This window comes from Onthophagus taurus, chromosome 6 (genome assembly GCF_036711975.1).
Source record: "Onthophagus taurus isolate NC chromosome 6, IU_Otau_3.0, whole genome shotgun sequence".
Classification (NCBI taxonomy): Eukaryota; Metazoa; Arthropoda; class Insecta; order Coleoptera; family Scarabaeidae; genus Onthophagus; species Onthophagus taurus.
The window spans coordinates 18,707,576-18,730,624 of record NC_091971.1 but is presented as its reverse complement, the minus strand read 5'-3'; the positions used below and the strand labels follow the sequence as shown (position 1 = coordinate 18,730,624).

General features: G+C 33.2%; 1 protein-coding gene across 2 annotated transcripts in view; it reads right to left on the bottom strand.

The window, feature by feature from the left end:
* The window catches only part of LOC111416952 (serine/threonine-protein phosphatase 2A regulatory subunit B'' subunit alpha-like), a 52,916-nt gene that overhangs the window by 8,240 nt on the left and 21,627 nt on the right, over window positions 1–23,049 (bottom strand). For both annotated transcript variants that reach the window (XM_023049084.2, XM_023049090.2), the window contains exons 2-4: window positions 10,699–11,009; window positions 10,344–10,644; window positions 5,134–5,721 (exon numbers count right to left, since the gene is read on the bottom strand). In XM_023049084.2, coding sequence (XP_022904852.2) covers window positions 5,134–5,721; window positions 10,344–10,644; window positions 10,699–10,970 — 1,161 coding nt within the window. In that variant the 5' untranslated portion in view covers window positions 10,971–11,009. The remainder of the gene's footprint in view (window positions 1–5,133; window positions 5,722–10,343; window positions 10,645–10,698; window positions 11,010–23,049) is intronic.

Sequence of the window (23,049 nt, the reverse complement as noted above, 5' to 3'; positions counted from 1 at the left end):
GCTTGTACCTGCAAAAAGTAAACTTGTATTACAAAATTAAAAATGAATTACACAAACGCTGAAATATTCGAAATGTATTACCTTTACGGAATGGCGTGCGGTAATTCGGCAGAAGCAAGAAAGACATCCTGATCGCCCAGTACCACACCATAACTTGTTTCTACGCATTCACCAACGACTATGGGAAAATGGAAGTTTTAAAAGGAATAGTGCTGATAATGGGCGGCCTATGGAAGTTGCAAATCCCCAAGTAGAAGAGGCTGTCCTCAACGAAATTGATGAAAATTTGACCACAAGTACCAGAAAAATGGCTCACAACTTAAACCTATCTCACTCGACGGTTGGAGAATTTTGAAAAGGCAACTGTTGTATCCCTACCTTATCCAAAGAGTACAAGCCTTATTGCCAAGATTGGTTTTTTATACATGGATACAAGACAAAATAGCTCAAAATCCCAAGTTTCGAGCCGAAGTTCTGTTTACCTATGAAGCATCTTTTTCGAAGGATGGTATTTTCAATTTTCACAATAACCACATACAGTACCGCTCAGAAGTATATGATAATTTGGTTTTTCTTACATCACTTTTCTAATACTGGACAAATCTTCACACAATTTTCAGGCAATGCATAACGAGTGAATACAATTTTATTATATTCCAGAGGATACAATATATGCCAAAGCATAGAGGTGTGACAAATTTCTTTTGAAAATCGATGTCAGGCCTAGAAATAACTTTTATTTTAATTTTTTGTTTCGCGTTATTTTCACGTGATATTTTCTGAAAGTTATGAAATATTATTCTTAAGAATGAGTAAAAAGAAAGGAGTACGAGATTTGTCGGAATCGACACAGAAGGCCATCATATAGGCTGCTCGATAAGGATGCACACAGATGCAGCTCACCACGCAGATATCATCGGTATTGAAGACGTGGAGGACACTTGGTTGCTTCGTGATGAAGAAACGAAAATGATAGACCTCAAATCACCACCTGGCTGGAGGACAGAAACGGCGCGATGCTGTGCAGAGCATCGCGACTCACGACGGTGGTCATTGGGGGAGAATTGTGGTGTTCTGCGCAGCGCCAACCGTCTATATCGACGGTCAAGGGGATGCCGAAGGATGCAGGACATTGGTCGATGTCCGGTAATTTCAGCTAAGAAGAGGAAGGCGCGCGTGATGTAGGCGAACGCGCCCCTCAACTACACTCGGCAGCAGTAGGAAAACGTCCCTGTGGAGCGATGAGAGCAAGTTCCTGCTATTCGGAACTGATGGCATATCGTGTAGACGCCATCCTTCGGGCACTCGCTTCGATCCCAAGTACCTACTTTCCACGATGAAGCATGTCGGTGGTTCCGTCATGGTGTGGGGGTGCTTCAGCGCTGCTATCACCGGCCCTCTGGTTCGCATTACGAGCACCATAGCCCGCCAGAAGTACAGGGACTGTCTGTAAGCTGACATGCTTCCCATGGCACGCAAAAACATGGATCGGTGTTGGCTGTTTCAGCAAGACAATGATCCCAAGCACACATCCAAGAATGTCCAACTGAATCACGCAGCGTTGAGTGGCGGTAATGGACTGGTGCAGACAGAGCCCGGATCTCAACATCTTGAAACCACTGCGGGACACTCTTTGACACAAATTGACGGGCATTCAGACTTGACGGGCACTTCCGCCGGCGAAAAGCTCCAACAGCTGCAGGCGAAGTGGGTGAAGATCGACTCCATTGATCAATTCCATGCCCAGATGTCAGGCTGTGATCAACAGGATGGGTTACCCAACCAAGTACTAGGTTGCTCTACATGGCTGATTGCCGTTCACTATTGTTATGTTGATATTTCTTGAGCTATGATTTATTTTTGTTGACATCGCTTTATAGCGTATTTTCGTATTTTAATAAATAATTTTTTAATAACCCAAAGTTGAAATGGATTCTTCTACACAAGTCTACGTCATGTGAAATGCATTGCAAAAATTATGGTGAAAAAATGGTCTGCTTTCATAAAGTTTCAAAAAAATTATGTGGGAAAAGCAAATTATCATATACTTTTGAGTGGTACTGTATGGACAGAAGAAAATCCACATGAAATTGTAGAAGGCCACAATTTTCCGTAAATGTTTGGGCTGCCATCGTCGGTGATCATTTGATAGGCTCACATTTTTTACCGAACAGATTAAACGGTGCTGATTATCGACAACTTCTAAAAGAAGTACTGCCGGAACTGCCGGAAGATGTACCGCTTCAAGTAAGACAAAACATGTAATTTATCGCCAATACTTGGACGACGAATACCCAGACCGTTGGATCGATCGAGGAGGTCTGCACAATTGGCCACCACAATCTCCCGAACTTAATTGTTTAGATTTTTTCTTTTGGAGCCATCTTAAAACCGCGTAAAGAGCGCATTGTTGAATCTTGTGACATAATTCGGAACACTCCGAGAATTTTCCTGCGTGTTAGACAGTCAATGCGGCGAAGAATTGCTGCGTGCTTTGAAGCTAACGGCGGACATTTCCAACATTTAATTTAACTGTGTATGATTTGTAATTGTTTTTTTAATTATGTAATTATGAAGTTAAGGTTTGCTTTTGTTACTTGTTCTAATGTTTTATTAAAATAAAATTTTTATTTCATAGAAGGAGTTTCAGTTATGACCTTTAGTACCTTTTTTGTGTAGAAAACATTGGCGGTTCAAATGGGCGTCTCAAAACCATACCTTTTCCAGCGGCGTAGAAGTTAGGGAGAAAAACAACCACTACCCCTTTAAAATCTTCACTAATTATGACTTTAAAAAATTTTTTTCTCGCACAAAACAACTTATTATGAGTAGAAAATGCTTACGAAAGTTGTACGATAAACGATTCCAGAGATATTCGCAAAAAACGATTTTTTTAAAATTAACTTCTACACCCTGTATCTTGAAAATGATGCATTTTAGAGGGTAAGTTGATAGAAACTTTTTTTCAAATTTTTAGACAAGCTATCACATCCTGAAGTCCTGCGCATATATTATGAAACACCCTGTATATATTTTTATTGAACTAATAGTGGAACTAACACTAGACCTAGGAACATTCGGGTATAGCTGTACTTACGTCTCTTAAGACGGCTAAACCCAAAATGTTTATACACTCAGGTGCAAAAAAACGTAACAAGTTAATGTTTGGTAAACACATCATTATTGAACTACCTCCATAGCTCAGACGGGGACTGAATGTGCATTCCGCAAACCTTTCTCCATTTCTTCTCCACACTCTTTTCCGCCCATCTAGAGAACGTAAGCAGAACCTGGATTCTCAAGGCCTCGAATCCCAATGTAAGTGTTCGGTGGTAAATTGTAGTCTAGCCATGCGGAAGCAATTTGGGTCCAACTGCTGGTCTGCAAGCTTTCAACCCAGATTCATTTAGTCTTCGGCAAATTGTTCACGCCCTCGCATTTGTACCTCAGACCTATCGAAGCTCATTTTTCGTCTGTACTGACGTTAAATGACGATTCCGCAAAGCTATAACACGTATAAATCTGTCATCAACAACAGTGGTTTTTCGTTTTCTACCGCTTCCTGCCCCTCTGTTATTCCTTCCAGTTTGTATAAAACGTTCTACCACTCTTTTAATAGTGGAGCGATGAACATAAAGGATTCTTGCAACATGTTCATAATTACGCCCATCTTCAACAAGAGCAACAGCTTTAGCGCAATTTTCAGCACTTAAAACCATGGTACTAATCTTCTGTACAAAAAATCACTGTCCAATTGTCATTAAAATAACAATGAGCAAAGCCACCTTATTAAAAAGTAACGTATCTTAAGTAAATTGTTAGTGACAAATTCATTTCGCTCTTAAAAATGAACGTATGCACTTAGAGACATGAACCAAAAAAACAAAATGTAGGGAACGAATGGTTGTTAACAAAAATTATAATTTTGAAACCATTTATACACTAAATTATGCCACAGGGTGTTTTAAAATTAGGATTCTAAAACGACGTTTCAATTAACCTGACTAAATGACCAGCATTTAACAAAAGACTGAATATTGAACATGAAATTCGACATTTTTATCTACAATTTTCTGAAAAAATAATGAAAATTGAACGAAAAGTAAAAAAGTTATCACATTTCAAACTTTACCAAATATTAGCTTATTGCGTTTTTTTTTGCACCTGAGTGTAGTTTTAGGTCTAGTTTCAGTTCTAATGCTAGTGTTAGTTCTAGTTTTAGTTGTTATGCAGCTATGTTGTATATTTTTCATTGAACAACATCCGTCTGAGTTTTAGTTCTATAAGACGGCTAAACCGAAATGTTTCTAGTTCTGTGTCTAGTGTTAGTTCTAGTTTTATATCATTAGAACTAACACTAGATCTAGAACTAGAACCATTCGGATTTAGCCGTCTTAAGAGACGCACGGCTAAACCCGAATGTTTCTAGTTCTAGGTCTAGTGTTAGTTCTAGTTTTAATTGTTATTCAGCGTTAAATTGTTATATATTTTTATTGAACCAAATGTAGAACTAACACTATACATAGAATTAGAAACATTCAGGTTTATCCATCTTAAGAGACGCTCGGCTAAACCCGAGTGTTCCTAATTCTAAGTCTAGTGTTGGTTCTAATGCTAGTGCTAGTTCTAGTTTTAGTTATGTTATAAAGTGCAAATTAAAATTTTTCATATAACAAATTTTTGGCTATAACGGACACTTCCTTCCCCGTATTAGACCGCTATATCGAACTTATACTATACTTATAATTAATATTTACGGTATATATTAGAACTTTTAAAATTTATTATTTTTTTAATTCATTTTAAATTTAAAACAATAAAAAATTTGTGAATAAAACTTTGATTCACATATTGCGTATGATTATGTAAGAGACAATACACAATGCGCAATCCGTTGAAGGCCGCATTTCTGGAGATGAAAAGGCGTGATGTAACCTGACGAGCCTTGTACCAGATTGCGCACCCGAGGAGGGAACCCGGGGAACTGTCATAACACTCCCGAGGCGCGTTTTGACTTAATTGTAAACAAACCCGGGTGCATTCCACGCGTGCCTATATAACGCGGCCTCACTGATTTTAATTTGTTTTCGTTATAAAATCAGATATTTCAAAAGCAAACAAAAGAATTTTTACCTGTGGTTTTGGTATTTGCGGTGTAACCGGTGTCGTTCTTACTCTTTTATCCAACAATAAATCACTCGGACATCTTTCAAAAATAAGAACTCTTTCCGCTACGGAACCTCTCGTTAAGAAAGGTCGAACAGGATTTCCTGCAGTTTGCCGGAGATGTTGTCGTTGGGTACTGGTCAATTCAGGATGTGGAACTTGCTGTTCCGGTCTTCGAGTACTCCTCACACCCCATTTGGTAGCCACTTCGTGCTGCTGTTGCTGATTATTCTCCTTCTGTTTAGAATGTTGAGGAAGTTCAATATCATTCAAAACGTCTCCGTTTTTTAATGCGTTTATTAATCGTTTTTCTTCCAAATCGACCTGATCTATGTACGATTTTGAATTAACCGAAACATTATTGTAACCAATTGTTGTTGGTTTAGTATCGGAAACGGATTTTTTGACCGTTTCCGTTGTGATAATTCGATTTTTTAAGGGCCACGTTGATTGAGGCGATCTATCTGGTGGTAATGTCATTTCTATTGTATCGGCAAAACGTGGTTTTGGTGATATTTGGGGTTTTTGGCCTATTGCTGGTTTTGTTACCTGAGGCTACAAAAAGAGAAAATATGATAATATAATAATTTCAGAAAATGTTATTACTTAATTTATTGAATAACAACTATAACTTATAGCAGATCATATATTGAAATCTAACTTCAATCCTTTCGTTCCAATTGTTAACAATAGTTAATAACTAAGGGGTAGCTGAATACGAATATGGACTGAATTATTTGGATCAGACCATGGTTTTGTTATATTTATGGTAGTGGATTTGAAATAATATACGAAACTAAGTAACATGATGCCTCCTCTGTAATTACTACCAATGTAGGTTTTTCTCTTTTTTTGCTATTTTATTCCCAAAATGATAGTTTAATGTAATAGTTGTATTTTATCAAGTCTTGTTGCATACTGCACCCAAGTTTGTTTAAGATATTATTGATTTCCTTTATTTAAGGGAAAAGACCTTTGTTTATCAATACAACATTTAAGCTGTTTTTAGAAAGGTAGATAAATACCATTTAGTTTTGATGTATCTAATGTTCAATGTCCACATAAATCCTTCATTTTAATTACAAAATGTGAACTTACCTGTCATCGTATAAAAACACTGAAGTTCGCGTGGATAATAAAGATATGCTTGAAACTGTCATTGTTAAATGATATACGGTAAGAGAGTAAGATAAAGTTCAGTTACCTCCTTTAAGTATATGAAAGCAGTAAAGGTCTCGTGGATTCTTGCAATCAAAAGGGGTAGTCCAGGTAGACTTTTTCTCATGTTTGATTGAAGAGTTTATCAAATTAAGGGCCCTGAACCTACAATATATTCAACTTCGAAGGTTTACTTGTAGCTTAATATTATTAGCAACCCAAGGCCGATGTGAACCACTCAGAAATAAGCCAATGTGTGATCAGAACATATTATGCACTTTGCTTAAGTTTCAATAAATGCAGCAACATCAGCAGTAATATAATCAATGAGAGATGATTAGCTAGGTGTCAAACGGAGTGGCAAATCAATGATTTGATTTATTTGATGCAGATGGAAATGCTCAAGGTAGAATTCATTTCTACATTAAAATGACCCACAGAGCTTAATATTGCTTCATAATCTCGGCACAAACTCGGCAAGCGCAGCTTCTCAACGACACTAAGTCTAAATAGGATTAATACTCTTAATTAGTTCCTTATTAAGGTATCTTAGGACTTTATACATATTGTAAGAGTTTTATTCAAGGTTTTGAAAGGATTTAGTGGGTATACTCTTTGGCAGATAGTTTGATACAATTGGATACGAAAAAATTTTAATACCAATTTATCAATTACGATACTTTTTTGTTAAAAAATAAAACTGATTTGTTAACGCTAAGATTTCGTCAATCTAAACACATAATGAGAGGCCTTATTTCCTGTCTTTGTAATATAACTATACGTTTGAGAACATCAGCCGGTTGAAGTGAATTGTGACAAATCAATATCAGTTAATTCTGCAACATCAAAAATTTTATCAAAACTTCAAATATTATTTTCTCAAAAACTAAACGTTATTTTTCAAAACGGCTTTTTGCATTATAAAGAGGATACTTTAATTAATAATTGGTGATATTTCCACAAGAATCCTTAAAGAAATTAATTTTATAGCGAATTTTGAAAATTATCGATGAAAATTGCAACATCAAAAATTTTATCAAAACTTCAAATATTATTTTCTCAAAAACTAAAAGTTATTTTCCAAAACGGGTTGGTTCATTGGAAAGACGACAGTTTTATTAACACTTCGGGAAATTTTCATACTCATATTCCAAGCAATGGATTTTATACGAATTTTTAAAACTTAATCTGCGAAAATTGCAAAATTCGAAAAAATTGTCGATCATTTCGAAAATTTATCTCTCAAAAACTAAAAGCGATTTTTCAAAACGGCTTGTTGCATTAAAAAGAGGATACTTTAATTAATAATTGGTGATATTTCCACAAGGATCCTTCAAGAAATAAATTTTATAGCGAATTTTGAAAATTATCGATGAAAATTGCAACATCGAAAATTTTATCAAAACTTCAAATATTATTTTCTCAAAAAGTAAAAGTTATTTTTCAAAATGGGTTGGTTTATTGGAAAGAGGCCACTCTTATTAACACTTTGGAAAATTTTCATACTCATATTCCAAGAACTGGATTTTATACGAATTTTTAAAACTTAATCGGCGAAAGTTGCAAAATTCGAAAAAATTGTCGATTATTTCAAAAATTTATTTCTCAAAAACTAAAAGCGATTTTTCAAAACGGCTTTTTGCATTAAGAAGAGGGTACTTTAATTAATAATTGGTGATATTTCCACAAGGATCCTTCCAGAAATTAACTTTATAGCGAATTTTGAAGATTATCAATGAAAATTGCAATATCGAAAATTTTATCAAAACTTCAAATATTATTTTCTCAAAAAGTAAAAGTTATTTTTCAAAATGGGTTGGTTTATTGGAAAGAGGCCACTCTTATTAACACTTTGGAAAATTTTCATACTCATATTCCAAGAACTGGATTTTATACGAATTTTTAAAACTTAATCGGCGAAAATTGCAAAATTCGAAAAAATTGTCGATTATTTCAAAAATTTATTTCTCAAGAACTAAAAGTGATTTTTCAAAACGGCTTGTTGCATTAAAAAGAGGATACTTTAATTAATAATTGGTGATATTTCCACAAGGATCCTTCAAGAAATTAATTTTATAGCGAATTTTGAAGATTAGCGATGAAAATTGCAACATCGTAAATTTTATCAAAACTTCAAATATTGTTCTCTCAAAAACTAAAAGTTATTTTTCAAAACGGGTTGGTTCATTGAAAAGAGGCCACTCTTATTAACACTTTGGGAAATCTTCATACTCATATTCCAGGAAATGGATTTTATACGAATTTTTAAACATTAATCGGCGAAAACTGCAAAATTTGAAAAAAATTTTCGATCATTTCAAAAATTTATTTCTTAAAAACTAAAAGCGATTTTTCAAAACGGCCTTTTTGCATTATAAAGAGTATACTTTAATTAATAACTGGTGATATTTCCACAAGGATCCTTCAAGAAATTAATTTTATAGCGAATTTTGAAGATTATCGATGGAAATTGCAACATCGTTAATTTGATCAAAACTTCAAATATTGTTTTCTCAAAAACTAAAAGCTATTTTTCAAAACGGATTGGTTCATTGGAAAGAGGCCACTCTTATTAACACTTTGGGAAATTTTCATACGCATATTCCAAGAACTGGATTTTATACGAATTTTTAAAACTTAATATGCGAAAATTGAAAAATTCGAAAAAATTGTCGATCATTTCAAAAATTTATTTCTCAAGAACTAAAAGTGATTTTTCAAAACGGCTTGTTGCATTAAAAAGAGGATACTTTAATTAATAATTGGTGATATTTCCACAAGGATCCTTCAAGAAATAAATTTTATAGCGAATTTTGCAAGTAATCGATGAAAATTGCAACATCGAAAATTTTATCAAAACTTCAAATATTGTTTTCACAAAAACTAAAAGTTTTTTTCAAAACGGGTTGGTTCATTGGAAAGAGGACACTTTTGTTAACACTTTGGGAAATTTTCATACTCTTATTCCAAGAACGGGATTTTATAGGAAAATTCGAAAAAATTGTCGATTATTTCAAAAATGTATTTCTCAAGAACTGAAAGTGATTTTTCAAAACGGAGTGATTTTGCCGGATATCCGTTCCACCACAAGTAATAAGTGTATTGCTAGGGTGAGTAAGAACAAAATGTTTGTTTTAAAAAAAACTTTTATTGATATGTATTGGCGATGTTTTGGATATTGATGAAGACCTTTGTAGGTGCCATTGAATCAAAGCTTTCTATTTACAAAAAAAGTTGGAGTTGGGAGCAACTACAACTTCTTACTCATCATCATATTATAGTGACATAACGCAACAACCAACTTGTTTTCAATATAAACTCATATTTGTAGCCCTTTTTTACGATCATTCAACATTTGAGAAGCATTTGGCAAATTTCATTTAAATTTGTGGAATAATAGTATTTGACGAAAGACAAATATTGTTCTGCTATTTGGCCAGACGGATTCTATTCGACCAGGAAAAAGTTATTTTCCTGAAATAAACATTTGGCTTGAGGCACCAGAATAAACTACTACATTGAGTCGCTACTCCATTGCTACAATTTATTTGAAGAAACGCGATTTTCATGTTTCAGCTAACTTAAAATCATTTTAGATAATTCAACATCGACCCAATTTCATCTTAAATTTAAATAACTTAATTAATTTTTTTAATAAAGTTATGTAATAAAAATAATTGTGTTATTTTTGGATTGAAAAGTGTTCATTTTTCGTTATTAACAGCTCTTCAAAGGCCTCACATCCAATTAAGGGTCTCGAAAGACGAACCCAACCCAACCCACATTCCGTATCGACATGTATCCATCATCGTTAACGGGTGCAATAGATCGTGTAATTAGGACAACGGAGAAAACCTTCAAAATCGAAGAAGATTACCGATTTGCATGTCGACCTAATTTTTAAAACAACCTCACGACCCATTTCTAAAGATAATCTCATTTCTTTTTTTATTTTTTTTTATTGAAAGCGTTTTAAATATGACATGGAAGGTTATAGAAGTCAAAATAAAAAGTCTTACCTGAATTGTTGGGGTCGTTGTAGTAGAAACAACAGTAGGAGTTGTAAAGTTGTTAACTTTCAGTGGAGTTCTCTTGATCACAGCCGTTGAGGAGGAGTCTGATTGCGTCGAATTCTTTTCGAACTTTTGTAGGGCGAATTTAATACTGGAAGGCATCGGTTTGTTCCTCGCCGCTAATCGAGCTTTGTCTTCGACTACGAAATTTTTTACTAGCTTCTCTAAACGATTGTTATCCATCGTTGGTGCTTGAGCTAAAATTTCTATTGAAGGTTTTGCTGATGGTTGAGGTTTTAACATTGATCTAAAAGAAATATGAAAATAAAATCTTACAATAATCTCTTTTATCTTTATTAACCCTAATTTTGTGGTATCTCCTGCAGCATGACAAGAAATTAATTCTGCGGGAGCCAAACCCCTCGATTTCCAATTTTGATAAATCGCCTCCGCTTGATCGGAAATTTGTTTAGCGATTGCCGCAATATCCTCGTCAGGATCTCTTCTTCGCGCCGTCGTTGCCATTTTTTTCCAAGATCCGTCCCTATCCGGAGTATCCCGTGTTTCACATGAAGATGAAGACGTCTTCAGCCGACCCGAGATTCCTTCCTGTCCAGTTTCATCCACATCCATTCCATCATTTTCATTATGACTTTATTACAAGAGAGACTTCTGTAAAAAAAAAATAGACAGTGACAGAATTAATTTATCAAAAATGACAACAATATTAAAAATTAATCATAAAAAGCACTAAAAGTTGATGCATTTTTAAATAAGGAGGTAATCAATCATAGTTATGTGATGTCCTGCCAACACCTTTCTGGACGAGGGAGAGTTTAAGGGTGGTTTTTAGAGGGGTCGTAAATTACAATATCCGGTTTAGTTAGCTCCTTCTTCCCCTTTTACGATCGATAGTTCGGTTGGATTGAAAATGGAATGGTGGAGATAAAAAATACATCGTAATATTTAAAAAAAAACTTGTACAGATTAGACTAATACAAAATGTTTTTCTGGAAAACTCTTCGTTTAGAAAACCTGTAAATGATTCCTTTGTAGATTGCGCCCTCAATAAATAAGGCGTGATAGTTTTTTGGCAAGCTCATACAAAATTTATAAATAGAGCTTGCACTGAGTCTAAACGCGGCATCTTAAACCATCACGCTTTAAACCGGTCACCAAATCATCATTATCCACTTTGATATTTAAATTTTCTTTCAATCTGTTGTTTTGAAAACTTCGATAAACAATAATTACGATAATTGATTAAATTTCTTTCCAAGTTATTATTATGAAAATGAGTACGAAGCCATAAATGGTTACGGGTTACGGTCACGCGCGCGAATTAATCGAAAAATAGTGGGTTATGGAAATGAATCTATGGCCTTGATTTGTTAGGAGTATGGTTTTTATAGTGTGGGTGGAAGTAAGTAGTAACAGTGGCACCATTAAAAAAAAACATTCTTTGAAATCGTGTGCAGGAAGAATTAATGTTCGTATATTTAAAACAGATTCGATTAAAAATTCTAAAGCGTCGTACGAATACCGTTTTACAGTTTTAAAGGCTACCGTAGAATAAATTAAGGCGGAGGAAGAAAAAAAATTACGAAGAAGAATGTTGCAAACGTGGAATAGATCGCCATAAACGATTTACTATTTAAATTGAAAAGAGGTTCGTTTTATTTTTATTTTCTTAGAAAGTTATTTAGTGTATAAACGAACGGTTTAAAATAAACATTATTATTTAAACCAACTACGATTTACCATTAAAGTTGCAAATCTAAACAACGACCACAACCTATTTAGTTTCACGGCCAATATGAAAGTTTTTTTTCTTATACGAGGTTGAACTTTTACTTAAAAGAAAATTTTTTTATACGATAGAATTTCACATGCAATAAAAAACGAGTTGTTGATACAACACGTTATTTAACAAGAAGATATTAAAGGATTTTCATGATATGTATATTAATATTACTAGATTTATACCAACAAGTTTAATCTTTATGCCTCCTTGGTGCTTGAAAACTGTTACAACACCTTGTTTAATGGGATGATTGTGAATTGGCTAGATCATTATTTCCCAACCTTTTTCAACTTCCGAACCCCTTATAAATCAAAAAAATTGACGAACCCCTTGTGTAATCAGACAAGATAATCGATACAACACTCTTAATTCATACCAAAAAATAAAAACATAATCATAAAAAATCTAAACACAAACTTTACATTAATAAAGACTAAAATAATAGATACAAGAAAATCAAAACACAAAATTGACACAACGCTCTTAATGAGATACTTGCGCCTATTTGATATAACACAGAAATTCAAAGTTAGGTTCAATGTCTGACAGTTTCAGTCTTAAATCAGGTTCTGCATTTAATCTGTTTCTGTATTTATCTTTCAAGTAAGTAAATGTGGAAAATCCTTTCTCACATAGATATGTTGTGCAAAAAGGTAATAAAACTTTGATAGCATTTTCTGACAAAATACGTATTCATTTCCAATACTGAGCCAAAACTCTATTAAAGAGTGGCCTTTAAAAATCGCTTTTAAGGAGCTATCACAGGAAAACTCAATAAGTTTAGGTCTCCAAATTTAGATCTTTTTGGAAAGGACTACATATCCAATTATTTGTTAGAGATATAGTGCGTCTATTAGAGAAGTATTTGTCAAAAGTTAATTGAAGATATTTGAGATGTTCACATATATTTGTTTTAATGTTTTCATCAAGTTTAACTTAATTTTCGGTTAAAAAGCTGCTGAGATGTTGGATTCAAAAGATAAACTTTTTAGCATGGATTCAATTCTATCATGCACACGTGATGATGGTGACACCTGCGCCTTGCAGTGATAAATTTAATTCATATAATTTACAAAATATATCAGCTAAATATGCAAGCTTTTGCAGCCAAAGATTGTTAGATAGACAAGAAGATAAATGAAATGGATGGTCAGTAAGAAATGCTTGAACTTCAGATTTTAACTCAAATAAGCATGTCAAAGCTTCGCCACGGGAAAGTCATCTAACTTCCGTGTGAAGTAATAAAGAAATTTTTAAAGGCTTCCAAAGTCTTCACAAAGCGCATGAAATAGACGGGAATTACTAGATCGCGATTTTATAAAGTTTACAATGTTTACATGCCAATTCTTGTCTATGCATATAGCAATGTGTTCATTCAATTCTTTCGTTGAAATTCTTTACCCGTGCCACAAAACCAGAACATTCTCCTGTCATTGATTTTGCACCATCTGTGCATACACCCACATAATAAGACCACTTTATTACATTTTTTCTCAAAATAACTATTAACCATATCACATATTGCTTCTCTAGTTGTATAAGTTTTTAAAGGTTTTGCAAAAAGCACATCTTCCTGAATGGAACTCTCAAAAGTGTATCTAACATACACAAGTAATATTGCAGCGTTTGTTACATCGGTCGACTCGTCAAGCTGGATTGCAAAATAATTCTTTTCAAAAGCTCATTCTTTACATTACTTGCCATATCATCAATTCTACACAAATAAAACAGTATCTATTATTTGATTAAGAAACTAGGTCAAATTTTTTTGATGCCTTTTCTGCAAGTATACACTTTGCAATATGTTTTGCACATGGTCCAATTAAATTTTCAGCAATTGTATGTGCCTGTCCAGATTTTGCAATTCTATAGCTTACTCGAAATGATGCCTCAAGCGCCATTTTACTATCTTCCTTTGAAGCTGGCAGAAAAAAAGATACGCTACTCTTTCTATAGTTAGCCAATTGTCTTCTAAAATACTCGACAGGTTTGGTAATTCGGATGTTTGGTTTCAAGGTGTCGACGAAGAAGTGATGGTTTTTAAGTTGCTGTTAGCAAACACATGATTGCAAATTACACATAGCGGCTGATTCTTCCCCAGTAAATAAAAACCCCTTTGAAAAATAGTCGCTGTCATATTTTCGCCTTTTTCTTTTCACCAGTTTCATCATTTTTTTTTGTATTATCGGCCTTTTTTGTTCCGAAATCGGGTGTGACGATAAAGATTGGACAATTGACTGCTTGTCCAGTATTTTGTTGAAGTCAACTAAACTACCCGTTTTTAGCCACCGATCCATATTAATATTTCGGAATAATAATTATTAAAAACTGTGTGCGATACCCGGAGATATGGTTTAATAAATATTACAGGCACAATACGAGAGATGACATTAGTTTGATATTAAAGGTATTACAGTTAATAATTTTTCTGGTAACAATACATTTTTTAATTAAAGTAAAAGGTGATACCACTACTTCTATAAAATTCCGCCATTATAATAATATTATTGCGAACTGGGCTAGATCATCTATTTAGGAAATTGATAATGTATTTTTATTTTTGTGTAATTTCTTGGAGAGCGAACTTCTTCTTCTTGTTCTGTATAGGTCATATATATGGTCTGTTTAGTTTGTCTGGTTTTGCCTCCGTCTTATGTCCTGGGACGTAGATTGCCAACTGTCCCGCCATCTTTTTGGTGGTCTGCCATGTGTTCTGGTGCTTGGGGGGTTGTATATCAAGACAGCCTTGGGCAATCTGCTATTTGGCATTCTGTTTACATGATCATGCCACGCCCTTTTCTGTTGTCTGTCCTATCTGATAATATCCTGTATCCATTATTATTATTCCCAATATGGATCTTCATGTTTTCATCTTAGCTGTTCTTAGTAGACTCTTGTTTTGTTTGTCTCCTATCACGTCTCATATATTCTAACTTTGCTGTCGATTCTTACGTATTTGTTAGACCAAACAATGTCTCTTAAGGCGCCTGATATTGTTCTTGCCTTATTGGGTTGTAATCTTAGATCTTTAACAAGATCATTGTAGCTGGACATTTGTACGCCCAGCAATGACCTCCTTGATGAGATTGTTTTCAACGACCAATTTGCACTTCATTGGCTCCTTTGCTATCACCATGCATTTGGTTTTATCAGTAGAGACCAGCATGTTCAGTTCTTTGCTCATTTGGTAAAACTTGTAAAGTTGTTTTTGTATACAATATAATTTTGTCATACAATTCATGACTTTAGCCTCTTATTTCTTCATTATGCCTATATCAAGCGTCGATCATGTTTTCAAGCAAACAATTTCGTATAAAGTTTACACTAAAACTGCATCTAGGAATGTATCACAGCTTTGGAGTCTACATTAAACCTGTAATATGATTTATGAGTTGATAGATATATTAAGTATCTATCAAACCTAATTTCAATTTTTATCATGGCTGCATCAACTCTCTCTACATAATCTCTGTATCAAGTTCACGTCCTGTTTCTATCAAATTAAGTCTCCACTAAAACTGCATCATATCCCTATCGGATCTATACCAAGACTGCTTCCAATAGCTAATTAATTCTAAATATTATAAACTCTCCTTCATATTCCTTATTAAATTTGCAACGATACGACTAAATTTGAGTCCGTTTGTCTTCGAGCTGCTTGGATATCTAAGAGTAATTGGTACAGATATTATGCTGACAAGATGGCGTGTATTAATGTCAAATGGCTTCTAATGAATACGACTAAATGTAACCCAGCATTGACTTACTGCAGTGTTTTGATTCATGTTGTAGTGAAAATCAATTAGTATTCAAATCAAACATAGAGGATTTAAAACCTTGTATTGCAAACTGACATAAGTCCCAGTCAAAACCAGAAAAATTGTTGCATAAAACTTGAACCTCCTTAACCAGATCAGTTACTGCATCGATATAACTAAGTGCAATTCTTAAGTCATATATTCGAGAATAAAGAATATCCCTCTCATCTATTCACTTCTAACTTAATTCAGCTTTAATTATATTCAGTACTTCATAAGTACATCAGAGAACTGCTAACGCAGGTAAATTTTATAATGTTATCCCACGCTTCCTTCGGTAAGCAGTCATTATTCAACATGTTATAAAAGTCCTTCAATTCATGTCGCCATTTAGACAAGAAATTTTTTAACGAAAGCGGATTTTTTCTGAATATCAATATAGTAGCCCCAAAATAGGACATTGTTTATAAGCCTTAATCATTTTTTCCTGTCTTTAACAATCCTGGAAAACTCGCCGTCCAGGGCGGTTGCCATCTCAATTAGGTGCGAATTTATGTTTTAAGAGAAAAGATTGAGAAGCTTCAGGCTTAGTTATTATAGTAGGAGATCCATCATAATAAAATACTAAATTGTGATTATCAATGGATTTCAAAAGTACGTTATCAGTATGATTATTCCTAACTAAGGTAATGTCACTACCCGAAAAATAGAAAATTTTACAGTTTCTGACAAAAATCATCACTCCTTGTAATCATCTGCTCAATTATCAGAATAAATTCGTAAATTTTTGTAAGATATAAACATTTCATAACTAAACGATTTTTCAAATTAAGAAAAAACTCAGATTTAGTGTTTTTTTTTGTTAAAGCATACTTTCCCCCTTACGCCTCTTTGGAATAGGTTTAGCAAACACCGAATTAGGAGAGCCAGTACCCAAAAGTTTTTCTAAATTTTTGGAATTAAACTTAATAGACGGGATTGGCGATAATTGGTTCACTGTTGATGCTTTTGTCAAACTTACTTTGAGTATATAGCCAATAAAGTGGCATCAAAATTAGTACTATTTGCAGGATAGTAGTCTTGGTCTTATGTGTAGAAGGAGAATAAATATTATCTACAAGATTGCCAAAAAGATTTTAACTGTATTTTGTTCGTACACAATTAACAATAACCTGGGAAAAGTCTTATCATATAACATCAAATATAATTGTGACAGCTCAATATATTGGGATGCAACCCCAATCAATTCTTTTTATGTACCTTCATGCAATAATGAAGGAAAGACGTCCAATAGTTTGAGATTCTTTACTGCATCTTTACAGTATATAGATAATAAATGAAATAGAATCAAGGATTGAGTGCTGTGACAAGCTTTTACTGGAGTCTTTGAAGTCTCACGTTATTATTGTTATTATTAAATAAATTATTTTCATTATATCATGCTTGTCATGATCTTTTGAATCGTTCAATTTTAATAAAGTTCGTCTATAATTGCATGAAGACTTCTTCAACATTGCATAAAATACATTTTTGTTAAACAAGCATCATCAGTCTGTGAATTCTACATTAAATCTTCGTTATACTTTCTGACTTGCTAGATGCATCAAGTGCTTGAAATCTTTATCATCCTATAAAGTCTGCATGGTTTCTGTATCCAGATCACAATTTCGTGTTTTTTACGTCTGCATTAGATCTCCATTATGCTTCTTACTTGATAGTTGTACTAAGCCTCCATTAACTCTGTTTTCAACTATATCACACCTGCATCAAATATTTATCATATTGACGTTCACGTAACTCTGAATCAAGTTTTCACCTTATTTCTATCAAATTAAATCTGTAAAAACTTTCGTCAATATGATTCGTAAAAGTGCATTAAAACTTCTTCAAGATTGTATAAAATCTTTTAATAGTTCTCATTAAATCTACATAAAGTTGAAGTTTGCATCAAATTTCCTTGCATTTCTTCTTCATCAAGACAAATCTGTCTAAAATCTCCATAGCGTTTGTTCCAAACCTTTACTATGTTTCTATCAACGCTGTACAAAATCAAGTCTGCATCGTTACTGCATCTAGGAATGTATAATAAAGCAAAACTTGTATAATAAAGCAAAACTTGTATAATAAAGCATATAATGTCCATATTAAGCGTTTTAAGCGTGCATCAACTCTTTGGAAGGTCCATTAATATTTAATATAATTCATAGCTGGAAGATCTATTTTAATTTTCTATAAAGTCTAATTTATTTTACATCATGCCTATATCAAGCCTCATCATCTTTTCATTCAGACAACTTCGTATAAAGTGTGTAAGAAAACTGTATCTAGAGATGTATCGCAGCTTTCAAGTGAATCTTTAATATGACTTACGACTTGGTAGATATATTAATATATTTTTATCAAACCAAGTCTCCACCAAGACTGCGTCGGATCTGTGCCAAGACTGCATCCAATTCTCATTAATTCCAGATATCATAAAATCTCCTTCAGAGTTCTTATTAAATTTGCATCATTCTTTAAAGTTTGTATCAGTCTCTATTATGCCTTCTGTTATTAGTGCATCAAGTCTTCATCAACACGTAACGGTACGACTAGTCCGCTAGCCTTTGGGCAGCTTGGATATCTGAATATCTGAGAAATGGAATCATTCTTTCAAGTATGCTTAACTTTTGCTGCTCAAAGTATATGGAATCGTGATTATGAAATAGTGATTGTTTTATTAGTCAGCGTTCAAAATTAAACAGTTGTTTAGCAGGTTTAGTTATGTAACTGTTATGTATTCCATAATTATTTTCAGAATTACTATGCAAGAGAGAATTCCGAAATTCAAAAATTGTTTCCTTGATATTTTACAGATTACGTATATCTGGAAAACTTATTCACAAGTTTTGTTTAAACGTTCTTCTTCTTAGAAAAAAAATTCACATCTATTTCCGTCTTTTCTAACACCCTCCTAAACGAACATATTTTTTTAGACACTTAATAATATAGCATGGTATAAATATCTCAACTGTTGGTTCTTGTCTTTTCCTTTTAGGTTCTAAAACACTATCGTCACAAACAACATGGTGCTCAAAAGAAAGAAAATAACTAAATGGCTCCATCTCTCTCTAACACATACAAAAGGCCATAAGAAGAGGTCAACGTTCAAGTTATCTGATTATTGCCGTCTCACTTCCTTTCAACTATCATGAGTTATCATGGAATGCGATACCTCATGCACTTCTTTACGCTTCCGTAACTAGAAAAGTGATGGCTCAAGGTCACGAGGAAGCAAGATCGAAATATATCAGATATAGCACACGTTGATTTTTGTTTATATCATTTTGCATGTGCTGTGACGACTTAGATAGTTGTATTTTTAGTGCTATACCTACTTCTTTGTTTTCTTTTATCAATATTGTCATCACTGCAAAGTACCTTATCTTTATCTTTGAATTTGGTTATAAATATGTGTCCTTAAAATACTTAACTTAATGTTCAATAATAATTTTTGATATTAACATCTTAATTATATCGTTTTTAAAGTTAGATTTGGGTTATAATTTGACACATTTTACGGTTGGCAAACTAACAAATGGATTTCCTCTCTTTGCACAGCAAAAATTAGTGCTAATAAACAACGTCGTCCTACGCGAGAACTTTCAAGAGAACTTAATCGCCCCATTTAACCTCTTCAACTAAAACGAACTGTATTAAAAAAGAAAATAATCTTATCTTAAATTTAAAAGTTACGTTGTTTTCCTTTTTTTTAGGAGTAAGATAACATTTTAACCAATTTTTTTGTTAACTTGTTGATTATGAAATTTCGTGGTTGTTGATATGGTTCAATTTTAAACGGGTCGTTGACATTTATCCTTAGAGAACACCGCCTTCGACTATTCTTCGTCGTTCGACCGACGAGAGTCTGTGTATGGTGGGTATAGGTACCTGCACTTGTTCTTATTTTTAGGCCTCCTCTTTGGTTTATTGCATTCCAAAGGAGCGGCAGTGATGTTAACGATACCATTAGGTTCGGTAAATCGAACCGGGAAACGTGTATATTTAGTCTTGGCGCTTGTACACTGTCCAAGATACGAGAAAAAATGCCTTCATAATTCTTAAACTCAATGTTATACTTTTTCGTTTATTTTCTTGTTTAATTTAGTTTCTTAGTTATGGATTAAATTGGGTTGAAATTTCTAAAATTGAAACGAAACATTTTTATTGCTTCTAAGATTTAGGTCAGGTTTTAAGTCTTCGCCATAAATCCCTTAATATTTGAAATTAGTGCATCTCAAATTCCACAAATTATGAAAATAATATGAAGAAACGGTAATGTAGAAAGTGCAATATCAATCTCTTCTTAATATTAGCTTATTTCTTTTCTACTCTCAAATCTAAACAAATCTATTCGAATATTTCCGATGAAAGTGTAACCGGGGGGCTCAATTTTAAAGTTTCTCTCACTCTCATCCGCTATTTCTTGAAAATTAAAGATGACATTAACTTTCGCTAGGCAAATAAAAATTAAATTAAAACATATCTGCGTTTAATTAATTTATAATAAATCGTAATGTGTTCCTGTGCACCTGCAGTACCCAGTACGTTGCCCTTTAACACAAATTTTTGGCAGTATATTTGGCATTGAGATCCAGAAATAATTCTCCGGCACTGTTCTAAAAACGGACACAGACTAGAGTCTCTCAGAGCAGTTTAAGGAGAGACTCCCCATTTTAATGGAAAATTGAGTTGACAATTATAATTTTATCTTATTTATTTAAAGCACAAAAAAGATAAAGATTATTTACTCTTTGTTTAGTTTGGACAAAGAAAAATAGAAAAAAAACATGCTCGTTTGCACTCGGAGGTCACAAACCACGTAAGAATTTCAATTTTCTTTAGTTAACTTAGGTGCAGTTTCCGTATAAGTCTCTAAAACCGTATCGGCTTACTCTCGGTTTTGTTCTTTCATTACGACTTGTTCAACCTGTTCCGCATGTTAATTTAATAAAAACGATTCCAGTTTATACCAGTAGTCTGTTTTTTTTTCTTTTTTATGAAACATCTCATTCAAATAATGTTTATCTTAATTTGTTTAAAATTTACCCCCCAAACACTTAAAAGAGATGTGCCAAAACATGCATTTAAACGCGTCACGATCTTCCTTGACATTGTCAGCTGTAAATACATTCAACGTTAAATAAACGTTTTTAAATTCATCGATGATCTTAATCGAAAGAAATTTTTAAATTACTCGCATTTATAATTCATAAAAATACATTAGAAATGGTTTGACGTTTGCAATAACAACTTAAAATTAATGGTGTATGTGATTGATATTAGTAGTATTATTGGAAATTAGATAAGTCAGGAATAATTCTTTTGCGTAATCAGATAGCAAGTTATTCTTGACGAAATATAACATTTTGGAAGAGGCAAAATAGTTAAGTCTCTTTTGCACAAGTTTCGCGCAATAAACTCATCATCAGCCTACAACTTTATACAAAAAAAGTGTCACAAATTATAAAACTAAAAACAAACAAAGTTATCTTCAATCTAATTTTAAACTTGATTATGCGTAAATTTAATCAAGCATTACTCAAGAATGAGACAACCAAAACACAATGAAAACCGGAATTCCAAAAGATTTTATAAACAAGATTTAAATTTAACTTTATGTAAATATGAAAAGAGCGGTTTATAATTGTTATTATATAACGGATCGTGTAAAATGGTGAAGTTTTTATGTGAGTTCAATTTATTAATTTCTATTCATTCTAATAAGTCCATTTTGTACCATTTTTTAATTACATAGATTCGGCTGATGATGGATTTGTAATCCGAAACTAGTACCGTTATAACAAAGTAATGGAAGAAAGAAGTTTTATTTATATATGAATATCGCCACATTATTGCGATATTTGAATAAAAATGACATTAATAAGATAGCTGATAAGATATGACAACTTATTTTGATCCAAGATACAAAATGAACTTTTTTGATGCTGATTTAACTAACGAAGGCCCACTACTACCACTCATAGTTAAAGTCTCCGATGGCGTTATCTATCGGATAGCTTAAAAATTGGTTACTACCACTATATTTATCTTATAGATACCGCTATCCAAGGGATAACTTTTGAAATATCTGTAACCCGTGGATTGGGTGTCGGATAAGTTGCTATCTAAGGGATAACTGCGGATACCTAACCTCAAATAGAATTTATACTGACGTATAAAATTCGAGCGTTTTACTATTTCAGTTAAAATAAAAAAAGTAATATAAACTTAAATAAAAAACTATTAATAATTAACATTAGATAAAATCATCATGAATAATTTCTTCAACATTGGAGATGGAGAACAAATTTTTGAAGAAATCAACGAATTATTTCCTATAAGAAGCGAAAGGATAATAAGGAGTAGAGTTGACCATTTAAATATTTATTCAGATGTTGAATTTATGACGAGATTTCGTCTCACGAAAAAAGTTTTTCATGATGTAAGTAATTTGTTGATTGCTATTATTTAATGTAAAATTCATCAAAATTTTAGTAATAATGCTGTACCTCCTTCAAACCGTTTGTTGCTGACTCTTCGGTTTTATGCAATAAGTAACATGTTGCTATCCATAGCAGATTTTGCAGGAGTCAGTGTACAATTGGCATCTTCAGTCGTTCATCATGTTAGTTGTGCCATTATTGTTTACCATCATATTTTAACATACAATAATACGAGATATATATATATATATATACTTTTTGCTTTCCTTGCCATGTAACTGCATCACTTATTTTGTTTTCTATTACGTTTTTATGTTTGATAACAAATTCAAGAAGATGTTCGCATTCCTCTTTGATGAAATTGGTGGTTCGTCGCCTCTTCTCAGTCTCCATTTCTAATTTTAATTTTAAGGTTAGAACAGGTTAGAATATTGTCAAAATACCTAAAGTAGGTGTTTTGACCACATAGAGTTGTCAATTTAACATAATAGACCAAAAAATCCCTAGATTCCTTGGTTATCTCAAGGATTTCTTAACTATGAGATAAATGGAGGTGGTAGTACGCACGACCCTGTTATCTACCAGATAAATTGTATCTTATAGATAGCTTAACTGACAGATAGCATTGGTTTGGTAGTAACGGGGAAAATTAATTAATCGACGAA